Source organism: Rhinolophus hipposideros, assembly GCF_964194185.1.
Source record: "Rhinolophus hipposideros genome assembly, chromosome: 16".
NCBI lineage: Eukaryota > Metazoa > Chordata > Mammalia > Chiroptera > Rhinolophidae > Rhinolophus > Rhinolophus hipposideros.
The window spans coordinates 38,967,256-38,983,560 of record NC_138062.1 but is presented as its reverse complement, the minus strand read 5'-3'; the positions used below and the strand labels follow the sequence as shown (position 1 = coordinate 38,983,560).

At 45.8% G+C, this 16,305-nt stretch overlaps 1 protein-coding gene across 2 annotated transcripts; it reads left to right on the top strand.

The window, feature by feature from the left end:
- Positions 1–996: 996 nt before the first annotated feature.
- TSPAN16 (tetraspanin 16) lies at positions 997–14,713 on the top strand (the record flags this gene model as incomplete). 2 transcript variants are annotated; one of them, XM_081076659.1, is made up of 7 exons in its annotated part: positions 997–1,065; positions 3,117–3,314; positions 5,700–5,774; positions 7,050–7,157; positions 9,663–9,815; positions 11,721–11,804; positions 14,666–14,713. In XM_081076659.1, the coding sequence occupies 7 exons, from the start codon at positions 997–999 to the stop codon at positions 14,711–14,713; spliced, it is 735 nt and encodes a 244-aa protein (XP_080932785.1). The 2 variants fall into 2 exon arrangements, with proteins under 2 accessions (XP_080932785.1, XP_080932786.1); XM_081076660.1 differs by lacking the exon at positions 5,700–5,774.
- Between the last annotated feature and the right edge of the window lie 1,592 nt (positions 14,714–16,305).

The window sequence follows — 16,305 nt, the reverse complement described above, 5'->3', positions numbered from 1 at the left end:
CCAGCCCAGGGTGTGAGCATGAGGGGTACAGGGGTGGTGTCGCATGGACCTGGATGGGGTGGGAGGCAGGAAGACAATGTGGGCTAGGGGCCGTCAGAGCTGGGCCTGGGGCTCTCTGCCCATGCGTACAATTTTTCCACCCCCCTAGAATGCCCTCTATGCTTCCGTTATCATCAAGAAAGTCCTAGTGATCAATGATACATGGGCTCAAGGACAAACACTTCAAGAGCTTTGGCCCGGCACGCCCCAGATGGAAAAAGGACTGGTTCTGGGGTGGAGGGGGGTGTCACAGGTTCCGCCTTCACCACACTCTTGAAGCATCAAAGCCCAGCCTTGACCCTGCTTCCTGTGAGGCCTGGCTTATCTTGGCCTCTGAGCCCTGCAAGAGGGAGGAGCCAAATGAGCTGATGTGTGGACAGGGGCTTCGGGGCCCTGGCGGCTGATAGTTAGATTCCTGCATCATGGAGCCTCTTGATTCATTTATTCCACACTGGTTTCTTGAGCACCTACTATGTACCAGGCTTTGGGAACACAGCCATGAATAGGACAGCCCAAGCCCCTACTCCTCTTGGAGCCCCCAGTCTAGTGGGGGAGCATCAACCACAGGAGTGGTCAATGCTGAGCACTGACCCACAGGGCACTGGTGACATCTGGGGGTACCAGGGCAGCACACCATGCCTTTTCTCCTTTCCTGATGTGTCCTATTTGGAGGAGCCAGCAGGGGACAGTTTGCGACACCTGCTTCTCTGGCACCAGGAGCCTTGCTCCAGCATCCAATTGTGATGTGATAAAGGCTTGTGACTGAAGAGTGGTGGCAGCTGGGTCCCCCCCTCCCCCCCCCCCCTTCCGCAGACGATCAGGCAGCCAGGAGAGAGGGGTAGAGTAAGTCAGCTTTGGTGCCCTCCCCCGCCAGACTTCTACCATCTCAGGAAACAGTAGCCCAGAGGTTTAGGAAGATGCTGACTTAAATGGCCAGGGACCCCCAGCCTGATCAACATGGCTGAAATGCACACTCCCTATTCTTCCTTGAAGAGACTATTATCTTTCCTCAATGGCTTCCTGGCTGTAAGTATGTCACAACCCAGGCCCCTGGGCTTCACAGCCCTTCCTCCACAGATGGCTCCCTTGAAGACAGAAATAAGTTGATCCAAATTCATTGGCATCCGGACCTGTAGTCCCCAGGGAAGCAGGAGGGATGTAGGACAGATGATGAGCAGCAGGGCACACTGGGAACAGGCATAGCCTCCACCAGCCTAGAGCTGGTAAAAATCACAGAAGAGTGTGATCTGGGGGACCCAGTGGCGAGAGTTTGGCTCTAAGTCAAATCCTGCAGAAAACTAAGTTGTTTGGGGAGGGCAGGAGGAGGGAGTCGTCATTTTTTTCGTCCTTTAAGTTTTTCAAAACATTTTTTTCTTACTATAAAAATAACTTGAAATGTGCATTCTTCAAGAAGTAACAGTTTTCATAGTAGAACAGTATAAGGACAGGCTACCAGGAAAGAGAATGATATCAAATATCACTACTCTTGTTATCTGTACTGTAACATTTTGATGGGAATTAAAAGAGACAGTGCATTTAAAGGGCTTATGCCTATTATGGGAACATGGCTCAGTAAATATCGTCGTCATTAGCTCTTTCCAGACTTTTCTAGATACATCTTAAAAACAGCAAACATGGGATGCTATTATTTTACAGTCTACTTTATTCCCTTTTTAAAAAATTAACTTTTCACCCCTTTTGAGTAGACTTTATTTTTTAGAGCAGTTTTAAGTTCACAGCAAAATTGAGCAGAAAATAGATTTCCCGTATACCTCCTGCCCCCACATGTGCACAGCCTACCCCATTACCAACATCCCCACCAGAGTGGTACATATGTTACAACTGATGAACCTACACTGACACGTCATTATCATCCAAAGTCTATAGTTTATATTAGGGTTCACTCTTGGTGTTGTCCATTCTATGGCTTTTGACAACGTTTCCACCATTTTAGTACCATGCGGAGTAGTTTCACTGCCCTAAAAATCCTCTGTGCTCCGCTTACACATCCCTGAATCTGTGGCAACCAATGATCCTTCTATCGTCTCCCTAGTTTTGACTTTTCCAGAATGTCATATACTTAGAATCATATACCATGTCGCCTTTCCAGATTGGCTTCTTTCACTCAGCAATATGGCTGTAAAGTTCCTCCGTGTCTTTTCATGGCTCAATAGCCATTTCACTTTAGTGCTGATATTCCACCATCTGGCTGTCTGGCAGTTTATTTGTCCATTCACCTGCTGACGGACGTCTTGGTTGCTTCCAAATTTTGGCAATTATTAATAAAGCTGCTAGAAACATTCGTGTGCAGGTTTTTGTGTGGACTTAAGTTTTCAACTCTGTTGGGCAAAGACCAAAGGGTCTTACTGCCAGCAATCCAATTTTTAAAAAACATATAAGGCATTAAATCATCTTTCCATATCAATAAACATTATCCTACAATAGGGGTCAGCAAACTACAGCCAGATAGATAGATAAAATGTATTTGTGAATTTTAAAAAATTGTTTACAAACTGAGTACAGCTGCTTTTCAGCTACACTGGCAGAGTTGTTATTTCAACAGAGAACTTACAGCCTGCAAAGGGACTTTTCAGGAAAAAAAAATTATCACTCTCTGTCCTACAGCATCATTTAAAATAACAGTCTAGGGTCCCACTGCATGGCCATACCATGGTTTACCTACTTGCTCTGTCTTATTGGTTGCCTCAGTTATTTTTGATGTTTTCTCCTTAATGAACTTCCCTGAGCATCTTAGTACTGAGGCAAATACATGACTATTTTCCTTAAGCTGAAACTATCTAGATGGACTTTCTAAGTAAAGTATTTTTTGTCATTAAATCTTTAAGATTTTAAATATGAATTATAAGTGTTGTCCTGCCCATGCACACAAAAAAAGTTTGTTGCCTGGCAGCAATGTATGAGAATGTTTCTCCATATCCTCGTCAACACTGGCTATTATCATTTTTTAAATGTTTTTGCTAATTTTATTGGCCTTCACTCCTCTTCCCTCCCCCAGGAGAGTTCTATTTGTATACAACTAACAGATTGCTTTTCCCTTTCTGGTTTCTGTTCTAAAGATATCTGGTGTGATCCTCATTGGCCTGGCCATCTATGTCACGTTCAGAGGCGCTGTCCTCACAAGGGTCCTCGGGCTGTCCTCTGCATACCTGCTTCATGTTGGCTACCTGTGTCTGGTGATGGGCTGCATCACAGTGCTGCTTGTCTTTGCCAGCTGGTATGGAGCAACCAAAGAAAGCAGAGGCACTCTCTTGTTTGTAAGTTGGATCTGCGCGCAGGCCCCCAAACGACCCCCTCATGTATGAATCCTTCACTGGGCACACTGCAAACCTTTTCCGTCCCCTATTTTACAGTGTTTATGGTATCTCATTTGGTGTCATCAATACAGCTATCTTTTCCTTTATCATAGCTCTCATTTAGAACTCCTTCCCTACCCAAGAACATAAATTATACTCTCCTAGGTTTTCTTCCCATAGTTTGGTCTACTTTCTCACTGTGAGCTCTTTAGCCTTCAGGAGTGAATAATGTGTGTGGTGTGAAGTAGGGATCTGATTTTATTTTTCCCCCCACTCGGTGACATACTGTCCTCCTTATTGAGTGTCCCCTCCAGTCGGCCTGTTTCCACGAGTTTCCACAGCACGCCGCAGGTTTCACGTCTCTTATTCTCACACAAGCTTTGGCTAGACATCTCCCCAAAATCCACCTCCCAGCTTACCTATTCCCATTTCCCTTACAATCTTGTCTGAGAGAATTATCCCACCGTAAATTTAATCTGTCCCCAGTGTCTTTGTTTTCCTTCCTCCACTCTGTTGCTACAAAACTCCAGTTATTTCAATTTGGAGGTTTCTGGGAGATCGTTACTCTTAGTCATCTCCCAGAGCAGAGACAACCCCAATTATGAAAAGCACCCTGCCCCCACCCTCCTCCTCCCTGAAGCCCCATCGTCTCTCCTTTTCTTTCTTAATTATTTCGTTCGGCAAATATTCATTGGCCAGGTCCTAGAGTCCTCTCTCTCAAACCCCTCAACCAATCCATTGGCAAATCCGATCGACTTTATTACCTTCAGCACCTGTCCCTCCAAAGCCTCTGACACCTCATTCATAAAAGCTAAGTCCTTTTGATGGTGTTGGGAGCCACAGAAGGTTCTGAGCAGAGAAGGGACTTCGGGGACTCAGGTGCTCACAGGCGCCCTCTGGTGGCCACAGCGGGAACAGACTGTAAGGGGAACAGATGGGGGGGGGGTGGACAGCGGAGGGACTGGCTGGTCCAGGTGGGGGGATGGTGGAGGCTGGACCGGGTGGGGCCGTGAAGGAGGTGAGAATTGGCAGATACAGGTTAGGTTCTGAAGACTGAGCCACTAGGATTTGCCTGGTTATCTCAGTCACCCAGAGGCAGAGAGATAGTAATATTGACATTAATGTTTTCACTGCGTTAATTGGTTTCAAGTTTGTTCTCCAAAATGTGTCAAAAATCCACAGAAAATAATTACAGTACTTATATTTTTAAGTAAATACAGTTAGGGTGCTACATTTTATTAAAATAAATGATTACTTTAAAGTATAAAAATTTCCTATTGTTATTCATTCTTGAAAAACACAAAAATATAGAAAAATGTACATCTGCTTTCCTAAACTTCCTTTCTGGAACACTGAGCTCCTGGGGTAAAGTCGAATGTCGCAGTCAGCGGCATAGAAATATCATTCTACTTTAGACGAACATCGCAGCAAAAATGTTAATATTAATTCTCATGCCCTGTTACATGAGCCATTCATCTCAGGTCCCACAACTGCTAAGCCCTGCACCCAAGTTTACCTCTGTGGGCTGTGGGGACACCAAGGATATATCCACTGCACTTTCACTGTGACAAGGCCCGATAAACCCTGCCATCAACCAGTCTGGTGACTCAAATCCTGAATTATTAAACAGGTCTTAATGATAATAATAATAATAATAATAGGCACAAATGGAAATAGATGAAAGAAGCCAAGTGCTGACCTTACTTTGCCCCCATCTGGCGTCAAGAAGCTCCACAGAACCCACTGAGACCCCTGGAACTGGTCCCACCCCTACATTGTACAGATGGGGAAACTAAGGCCTAGGGAGGAAGGCAGTTTCTCCTTGATGGGATAACTTGAAGAATTCCCCTCTGCTTGCTGAATTTCCCATTGTTTTCTACCGCACAAGTGAATTTATTGGAAATGTTAGTCAGCAAATGTTGATATTTTCCTTCTGACACCCACCAAACTGTCACCTGTCCCTCCCCTTCAGTCCCGCCACCCCTCCCCCCACACTGTCAGGCCTGAGGCTTTTCCTCCCCTCCTTCTGCCTCTGTTCTGTCCTCCCGACCTTCCCTTCACCTCCCCCCATTTGTACACATAGCCTTTACTTCACTTAGGCCTCCCTAACACACATAAAGTGCTGAGTGTGAAATCGGGGTCCAGCTAGTGAGCAGCTCTTAAGAATACCCACTGTCGGCATCTTGGACAACATGCAGGAAAGCAGCACATGAAAAAAATAACTCCCCTCTACTCCACTCGCGTGTGAGTTCTTTCAAACTGGTAGAGGTCACATGGCCTGGGGGAGTGGGGACAGGGACTCCCAGCAGGCTCCCAGCCTCCTTCCACACCTTCTGTGTCTTCCAGTGCTTCCTGTGCATGGTTGTCATTCTAATCATGGAAATCACAGTCGCCACAGTGTTTCTTGTCTTCCTCCCAATTGTAAGTACAGCGCCCATTTTTAGGAATTATCCAAGGATTTGCTTGTTCAAGGGAAGAATGACATACATACCAAGATGTGCAAAAGATTGCCCGCCCTCCCGCGGGGACTAGTGAGCGTCAGTGGGGGAAGCTGATTTGTAACAGTCATCACAAGGGAGTCCAGTGCAGGTGAAAAGAAGGAAGGGCCTCTGCCCAAGGTGGTGCATTCTTCAGGTTCTCATTTGTGTCCCACCAGAGGCCAACTCTGAGACAAGAATTTGAAGGCTCCTGCTTTATTTGAGAGCTGGTCTTAAGAAGGCGCTGTAGGGGACAGGGAATTGAGGCAGGAAAGGGAATGCAGTCCATAAAAGGTGACAATGTGGGCAAGTGGGCTTAATTCTGCTGGGGGACATCTGCGACGCACCTTTTTTCCCCTCAAGGGACAAGGGACCTATGGTACTGACCCACCACCTCCATCAGTCGTGGCTTGAGCGCTGTTCCCACAGCGCATGTGGCGGAGAGGCCACAGAGAACCCTCAGTGGCTGGCAGTGGGAAGCCAGGCACAGTGGCACAGAAATGACAAAGGCCACTGGGACGCGAGCAGGGCACCAAGAGCAACTGCTACTCTTGGTGAGAACAGCCAGATGCAGAACAATAGAGTCGTATGAAGCAAGGAGGAAAAATCATAGAATATGCTTTACTTTGACACACATAGAATATCTCTTTTGGGACACAGGAAACAGTGACAGTCGTCGTTGTGGAGTGGGAGGGACTTATTGGCTGGGAGAAAAAGGTGGGAGGGAGACTTTTCATGGTCTACCTTTCTGTGCTTTGTGAATTTTGAACCATTTGACTATATATCACTTCTTCGGGGGAAAATGTTTTTATTTAGACTTTTATTTAAAAAATAGAAAATTAAAGTTGTCCCCCTTTTTTTTGTGCAGAGAGAGAGAGATTCAGTTGCTAAAGATGACATTCATGTCTTTGAGTTACAGCCAGAAGCGGGGAGTGTAGTGGGTGTGTGGGCTGTTGGAAAGAGCAGATGATTCAAACTCGTTTGTGATGGGCAGGACCAGATGCACGCTGATCAGACCCACGCTCTCCCCCGCGTCCCTCCCTTGGGGTGATGGAAGCCTGAGTTTATTACCCTCCAGTGCAGACCCACGTCTGAGGGGAGGGAACTAATGTGAAGGAAGCAGAAGGGAAGCCCCCACCTCCCCGCTCTGTCCCCAGGAAACCTCACCAAACGGGGCACCTTTCTATTTTACGTGTTCATGGCTTTCTGCTTCATTGAGGTTGAAGAAATGGCCCTGGAGCACAACTTCGTGACCCTGAGGAGGAATTATAGCGGTTACAACATGTCAGATGACTATTCCACGGAATGGAACTTGGTCATGGAGAATGTGAGATACACATCTCTTTTTAATATGGTAAAATATACATAACGTAAAACTTACCATCTTAACCATTTTTACATGTCCAGCTCAGTGGCGTTAAGTACATTCACCTCATTGTGCAGCTGTCACCACCACCCAACTCCAGAACTTTCTCATCTTCCCAAACTGAAGTGTCCATTAAAGACTCCCTCCCCTCCCCCAGACCCTGGCCCCACCATCTACTTCCTGTCTCTATGAATCTGACTCCTCTATGGACCTCGTTTAGGGAATCACACAGTATTTGTCCTTCTGTGTCTTGCTTATTTTACTGAGCATAATGTCCTCGTGGTTAATTCATGGTGTAGAAGGTGTTAGAATGTTCTTCGTTTTTAAGGCTGAATGATATTCCATTGTCTGGATGGACCACATTTAATGTATCCACTCAGCCGTCAGTGAATACTGAGTTGCTTCCTCCTTTTGGCGATTGTGAATAGTGCTGCTACAAACATGGGTGTACAAATCCCGCTTAGGTGTTTGAGATCTTGCTCTCAGTTCCTTTAGGTACACACTCAGAAGTGGAATTGCTGGATCATGTGGCAATTCTATGCTTAGTTTTTTGAGGAATTTCCATACTCTTTCCACAGCGGTTGCTCCACTTTACATTCCCACCAGCAAAGCACAAGGGTTCTAGTTTCTCCACACTTTTGCCAACACTTCTTTTCTTTTTTTTTTTCTTTTCTTTTTTTTATCATAGCTATCTGCACGGGTATGAGATAGAGAGACTTACTTCTTGAGTCTTGGTGTTTAAGGAGCAGGACACGCCTCTATGTGTCATCTAAGCTCCTGGGGCAAGCAGTTGAAGAGGGTCTCTGAGGTCTGTTCTTAGGAGTGTTTCATATCTGAGTCTTGGGCCCAGGAATTGCTTGGGGTCATGTGGAGGCTTGGGAGGGGGCACACGATCGGTAGAAGGCTTGCCAGCATCCCAGTTTTGGCTTCTTAAGCTTGAGAGAATAGAGACTATCTCTCATTCATCCACATATAGCACTTCAACTAGTCTTTATGACCACATACTCTGTTCTGGGCACTTTTCAGGGCTCTGGGGATACAGCTGTGCACAAAACAAAATCCTTGCCATTCTGTTGCTGATACTTAAGTGGGGAGATGGACAAGAAGCTATCAAGTAAACATTGGTGACAGGGGTGATAAGTGCTACGAGGAAAAACAAGGCAGAGAAAAGGCATAGAGAGTGAGGGTTTTGTTGACTCCTAAGTACTATTTATCACCTATTTTCAGCACACAGTAGAATGGCCTGTCCTGGCCCCTTGTAGTTAGTTGGGGGTCATGTGATGAGTTCTGGCCAATCAGCTGTGAGCAGAAATGATATGTGTCACATCCAGGCCAAGGTAGTTAATTGCCAGTGCCAGGCCCTCCAGAGCTCTCTTTCAGTTTACCACATTAGTAGAACCATCTGGAAGGTGGCTGCTCCATCCGCCTGAGTCCCTGAGTGACTTTGATAAATAGAGTTCCCCTGCTAAGTTGTGATGGGCATTTGGTATAAAGAGAAATGAATGGCTGAGATTGAAGGGCTGTTTGTTACGCAGCATCACCTAGCCCAGACTGACTGAGTCAGGAGTTGTGGCTAATTTGGAAGGAGGAGTCAGGACAGGTCTTCCTGAGGAGGGACATTTAAACACAGACTTGAATGAAGTGAGGGAGAGAGTTGTACAGATATTTGAAGGAATAGCATTCCAAAAAGAGGGGACAGCCTGTTCAAAGGCCCTGAGGCTGGTACTTGCTTTATGTGTTTGAGAAACAGCAAGGAGACCAATGTGGCTAAAACTGAGTGAGTAAGGAGAGTGGGGGGATATGAGGGCCTTGAGGTGACAGGGTAGGTCGTGCAAAGCCTTGTGGATGGTTTGGACAGTGGTGAGTTCAGCTTTCACTCCAAGTAAGATGGGCACCATGGACAGTTCTGAGCTGAGCCGTGGTCAGTTCTGAGCCATGGTGGGGGGACAAGGGAGGCATTTAGCACAAGGCCTTGTGACTGTGCTAGACAGTAGCCATGGTGACTAATTTCTATTGTTATTAGTTTAATATTTTTCCCCCTTCTTCTGCCTCCCCCTCCACTCTGGTTCAAGCCTTTGTTTCTGTCTAGTTGTGTAGGACACAGCTCCCTGGCCCATGCTGGTATTATGAGCCTTGCGCTCCCCCCGGCTGAGGCAGTTGGTCAACAGGTCAACAGTTGTGGTCGTCTGCTCACAGCAGTTCACCGCAGCTCTCACTGGCTGCTCATGGCAGCACATAGTAGCCCACAGCAGCTCAAGCCGACCTCCGGTTGCTCATGGCAGCCCGGCTCAAAGCCGTTGTTCACAATCTTAGTTGTAGACGGTGTAACTCATTGGCCCATGTGGGAATCGAACTGGTGACCTCGGCATTAGGAGCATGGCGCTCCAACCAGCTGAGCCACCGGGCAGGCCCTATTACTTTAATATTTGAAAGGAAGTCTTCAAGTGTTTATTCTCCTCTCTACAGCTGAAGTGCTGTGGCGTGAAGAACTACACAGATTTTTCTAGTTCCTCCTTTGAAATGACGACTGGCCACACCTACCCAAGGAGCTGCTGTAAATCCTCCAGGACTGTGGCCTGCGACGGGCGCAACGTATCCATAGGTGTCATCCACCAGGAGGTAACCTGAGATTGTGTTGGCCATCACCTGGGTAGACGTCAAGGGCTGGTGACCTTTATAAAAATTGCATATTTGCAGGACACCCAGGAAAAGGGGTTAGGGGAGAGGGAAATGAACTCTCACTGGGTGTTCAGCTCATTTCATTCACACAGCCTTAGGGAGTTAGGGTTACCATCCCCCTTTCACAGGGAGGGAACATGAAGGGCTCGAAGTCACATGGCTTTGGGATTTGAATTTATGTTGGCCTGAGTCCATTGCCTGGGCCACACTACCTGCCATACAGAGAACTTAAACTTCAACAACAGTGATGAGAAATGATCATCCTAGTGATAATGAAGGCCATGTGACTGGGCACTCACCTTGGGAATTCTGTCCCCATTGCACCCCTCCAGGTGGGGACTGCACTTCTTTATTTTACAGATGAGAAAACTGAGGCACAGAGAGGATTCCATAGCCAGGGAGTGGTGGAGCTGGGCTTCATACCCAACCCCCCGCTTCTCCTTGACTTCTGCCACAAGTGAATGAACACAAGGATCTCCTCTGAGGGTGGAAATAGGAATCATTCATTAATTCATCCATCACCCTGGAATGGCTCCCTGCAGAGAACTGGCTGGTTGAGTCCCAGGTTAGGACCTCAAAGATGCACATGGGGCTACACACTAGCCCACTGGGCCCTGCACAACCTGACTGTCACCTCCTGATGTCCTCTCCTCCCACTCACCCCTTCTCTCATTCTGTTGCAGCCACATTGGCCTTCTCACTGGTACACAAACACACCAGGCACATGCCAGCCTCAGGGCTTTTGCAAAGGCTGTTCCTTCTGCCTGGAATACTCTTCCCCTAAATGTCTTCCTGCCTCATCTCTTTCACGTCTGTGTTTCATTGTCACTTCCTTGGTGAGGCTGTTCCTGAGTCCCTCTCTATAATAAGATTTGCCCCTAAATCACCGTCACACTCCATCTCCTTACCCTGCTCCAGTGTCTATCCAGTGTTTAATCACTACCTGTTTATTTGTTTTTCCCACTCAAATTTCAGCCCCACCAAGGCAAGAATTTTGTCTATTTTGTACATTGTGGCATTCCCAGTGCCCAGTTCAGTGCTAGCAAACGCTAGGCACTTAATAAAGGCTTTTTACGTAAAGTGGGTCACTGAACTGCCAACACTGAGCTCAGTGCAACCTAAGCTTCCAGAAACAAGAAGTGCTGGGAGCCTAGAAGGGGGAAGCATCTCAGTGACCCCAGCATAGGGAGTGGAGGCCCCATCACCTGCAGGAGACTGCTCTGCCCACCCACTGTGTGGTCTCTTAATCTTTCTGAGCCTCAGTTTCTTCACCTATGAAACAGAGAAAAGAAGTACCCACCTCATGAGGTTGTAATGAGTAATGAGTGAGAAAATACATGGAGAGGGCTGAGAAGGTATTGGAGACATGTTAGCCTTTCTGTTCATATGTAAAGAGCACTCAGAAATAACCTACAGTTATTGACTGCTCCCCTTGTGTCAAACCACTGCTGTGTTCTTCATGTAGATTCTTTCTCGTTACCTACACAAAAATCTTGTTGGGTTGTTGGGTCATAGTTGGTCACATTTACAGTTGGGGAAACTAAGGCAAAGAAAAGAGTAGTGACTTCTTCAAGGTCACACAGCTAGTAATAATTCAGGACTCACCCCAGTTGGACATCAGCACAGATGAATACAGGGGTGTTCTGGAGTGTGTGGGTGTGTGAGGAGGCCAGGAAGATGCTAGAGTGTTGTGGGGGATAGTCAAGCAAGAAGGAGCCAAGGTCCCTTTATCCTCCCTAAATCTGAGAGCAGTTTAGGTGGCCCAAAAGGGGTGGGAGGTAATGGGGCCATGGAGTTTATGAGCCCCTAACCAGGTCCTGTCTGCTTTAATATTTGTATCCTTAGGGCTGTTTTCCCAAGCTCCTGAAAATAACCAGGACTCAGAGCTTCAACCTGATCGGGGGCTCACTGGGGGCAGCAATGATACAGGTAAGGCCCAGAGCCTCTGGGACACACTGAGCTCTTATATTGAGTACCTACTATGTGCCAGTCACTGTTCCGAATACTGAAGACAAAGCAGTGACAAAAGAAAAAAATATCTGCCAATGTGGCACTGACATTCAAGTAGGGGAGACAGTAAAACATGGTGATGGAATAGGGAAGATTAGGGAGGGTCTCTCAGAGAAGGTGACAGTTGACCTGAGGAGATGAGGGAAAGCCATGTGTCGGGGGGGGAAGGCAGAGGGAACAGATAGTGCAAAGGCCCTGAGGCAGGAATAATCTTGGCTTATTCAAGGACCAGCAGAGAGACCCCTGTGTCTGGAGCAAGATGAGCGAGAAGGGTGGAAGGGGAGATGAAGGTAGGGAGTTGATGGGGGAGATCATACAAGGCCCTGTGGTCTGCAAAGATGGGTTTGGCTTTATTCTGAGTATGATAGAAAGCCCGTAGAAAGGTTTTAACATTCACTTTTTCACTCCACAAACTTTATTGAGCACTTACTATGTCCAGACACTGTTGTAGGCACTAGGGACACAACAACGAACTAAACAGACAAAAATCAGGGCGGCAGGTTAGCTCAGTTGGTTAGAGAGCGGTGCTCTTAACAAGGTTGCCGGTTCAATCCCCACATGGGCCACTGTAAGTTGTGCCCTCCACAACTAGATTGAAACAACTACTTGACTTGGAGCTGATGGGTCCTTGAAAAATACTTAAAATAAATAAAAGTTTAAATAAATAAACAAACAAATAAATAAAATAAACAGACAAAAATCCCTGCCCTCGTGGAGCTGAACGTCTAATCAGCAGGGAAAGGCAAGAAATATGATTCTTTAAATTGGAAAATGATAGTGATAAGTGTTCAGGAGAAATATAAAATTGGGAAGGTGAGAGGGGAGGTCATTTCAAGCAGGGTGATCTCATTAATGGTTCACCTAGAAAGGGGGGAAAGGCATGAGGGTGCTGGGGCTCAGACCCAATTCAGGTAAGGAACAACTTCCTCTGGGGATACGCTCTCTTCATCCAGCTCATGAATATGCCCTACACTTCCCTGGGGGTAGCCTGAGTGAGCAAGGGCTGGGGCTCCAAACTCTAGTCCCAGTTATGTCACTTATTAGTTGTCTGACTGTGATTCAGGACCACAGCCTACCTCATTTGTAAAATGGGCCGCCCCATTGTTTGTCGCTAGCATTGATGAGGTGGAACGCACCAGAGGCTTTGCACATTGCCCTATGATTCTGGATGTTATTGTCATCAAATAGAGGGAGGTCTTATCTGAGACAGCGATCACAGGGAGGCAGTAGTAGAAAGGTGATGAGTTCTCCATGCACCACTAGAGATGGTCGAAGACCTCTCACTGTGGAAAAGTCATGCACAGGAGCTATTCTCATCCTCAAGCTTGTCCAAGATGCAGATCTCTGCTCAGAGCCCAGTCCAGATAAACCCCAGGGAGAAAAAACTATTCTTTAAAACTTTTCTTCTCCTACCTCATTTAAAGACAAGTTCATAAGGCAATAACTATAAAACTGTGTTGACAGACTTACATTAAGATGTAATTCACATGACAATAATAGCACAAAGAAGGCTAGAGCAAAACAGGGCTATATATAGGCTAATGAAATTAATTTAGTATTCATTTAAACTAGACTGTAAAAAGTAAAGCTGTTCTTTGTAACCCCCAGGGCAACCACCAAGAAAATAAGTTTAAAATATAGGAAAAGAAACAACAAGGGAATTAAAATGGTGCACTAGAAAATATCTAACACAAAAGAAAGTCATGATGGATGAATAGCAGAACAAGAACAACAAAAAAGGCAAATAGAAAACAAACAGCAAAATGACAGATATAAGTCCTACCTCCTTAGCAATTCATTAAGTGTAAAGGGATTAAACCACTTAACTGTATGCTTTAGAAAGGTGAATTGTATAATATATGAATTACCTCTCAATAAAGCTGTTATTTAAAAAAAAAGTTCTCCATCCCTTTGAGCCCCCAAGTTTTTCTCATGTGCTTCTCCCATACTGATTTTCAATATGCGATAGAGTTTTTCTGCAGATCACGACCACCCAATATATGCACGAGTTTCATCTATCTGATTTGTATTTTAAAAGTGGGCTTTTTTTTAAATCATATAAATTTATATCGAATATGTGTTTGCGAACTATGTCACACCCTCTTCCCAAAAGAGCTAATAACAGTCAGCATCCCAGCTGGAAACAGAAATCAGCCCCAAGATAATCCTTTGAAGAAGCCTCAGTGGCCTCCTTGCAGAGGTGTGGGCAGGGTTAAGGAAAATAAGGGATGTTGAGGCACTCAATGGGCTAGCAACTTGAGTAGCTTTTACTTTTCTTAGGCCTGAAGAGGTGGGGAGAGCAAGAGCCAAGGAGGAGGGACCATCTGCCCATAGGTGTGGTCTTGGAGAACTCAGGATGACCAGAAGACAGGAGAACATAGGGAAGAAATACTCCAACACTTCCTCCCACTCTCCCATCTCTAATTAGTACTTCCTATTGGCCAAACCTAACAAGAAGCAAGAGGGCAGGGGATTCTGGGAAACATAGTTTGCAGGACCCAGGAGAGAGCAGAAGAGCAGGGAAATAAGACCTGTGGGACCAAAGGGAGAAAGACTAACGTGCATCATGAAAGGCCTTCACCTTCTACCCACCACTGAGATTGACTGTGTTCATAGGTCCAAATTATCTCCAACTTGGCCCTGAGGGACCTTTGGCCCTCTCTAAAACTCTGTCCCAACCTTTCTGGAACAGGATGCTCCCCATCTCCGTGTGTCTAAATTGATTCAGATTTCAGAAGTCCCTCAAGTTGTTTCAATGTTTCTTTCGTCTCCCATTTCAGCTGCCAGGAATTCTTGCCACCTTGTTGCTGTTTGTCAAGTTGGGCTGACAGACTTGGGGAAGAGAGGACAACTGGGCCCACCTGGCTGCTGGAGATGTGGTCTCATTTTTATTGCTCTGTGGCACTCACTGCTTTTTGAAGGGAGATTGTAATAAAAGATTTGGGAAACCCCTGTCATCCTGACTCCTTTCACGTTTGTTTTATTTTTCACACTAGCTGGCAATTATTGTAGTTCGAAGTATCTGAGGGATGACATGGCCTGCCTTCTCATGTTCCTGTCTTGTTTTGTAAATTATTTTGTGAACAAATATATGGTGATAGAAAGAGAACTGACTCTGGGTAGTGAGCACACAATGTGATGTATAGATGATGTATTATAGAATTGTGCACTTGAAACCTATGTAATTTTACTAACCATTGTCCCCCCCAATAAATTTAATTAAAAAATTATTTTGTGAAAAAAACTAAAGTGTTCACAAAAGATAACTCATCCAAAGAAACCCCCACATATCCATCACCCAGATCCAGCAATCACCAAGAGTTTGACATTATTTGTTTCATTATCCTTTTTCCCCTTGAATTTAAAACAAATTCCAATGTTGTTTCCTTCCTTCATACTTCAGTATACATCTTCAAAATGTATACATTTTGTGTTCACAACCCTAACGGCATTATCATACCTGACTGAATGTGTGTCTCCCCAAAATTCATTTGTTGAAACCTAATCCCCAAGGTGATGGTATTAGGAGGTGTGGCCTTTGGGAAGTAATTAGGTCATGAGGGTGGAGCCCACATGTATGGGACTAGCACCTTTGTAAATGAGACACTAGAGAGCTACTTTGTTCCTTCTGCCATATGAGGACACGGTAAAAAAACAAAATAGCCATGTATGAAGCAAGAAACTGGTCCTCACCAGACACTGAATCGCTGGCCATTGATCTTGAACTTCCCAGACTCTAGAACTGTGAGAAACAACTGTCTGTTGTTTATAAACCACCCAGTCCATGATATTCCGTCATAGGAGCCCAAACAAACCAAGACAACAGCTAAGACCATTAGCAGCCTTTCCTGTCCATCACCCAACACCCGGGCCATCATCAAATTTTCCTAATTGGCTTGAAAATGTCTTTTTTCATTTGGTTTCTTTGAACTGGGATCCAAACAAGGTCCACACCCCATATTTGATTGTCATGCCTCCTACACCCCTTTTATTTGAATCTAGTAGTTCTGAAACTAGAGCATGCATTAGAATCCTCTGGATGTGCTATTAGAGCACAGGTGTCTCCCCTCCCCGCAGCTTTTGCCTCAGGAGATCTGGAGAGGGCCCCGGGAATCTGCATTTCTAATAGGTTTCCAAGTGATGATGCACTGGCACAGGGAAGACGCTTTGAGAACTGCTGCTCTAGATTCTTCCTCCTCTTCCCCAACCCCACCTACCTTTTATTTGTTGCAGGAAGAGTGAGGAACACTGAGAATTCCATCCTTTCTGGATTTGCTGATGCTGCTCTGTGGTGCCTTTACCTTGATCCTCTTTCCCCCATATTTCCTGTAAGTCACTTGTTCTCAGATCTGGCTGCACATTAGAACCGTCTGGGAACTTTAACAAAGACTGGATCTCACTGTTACTGAGCAAGGTCTTG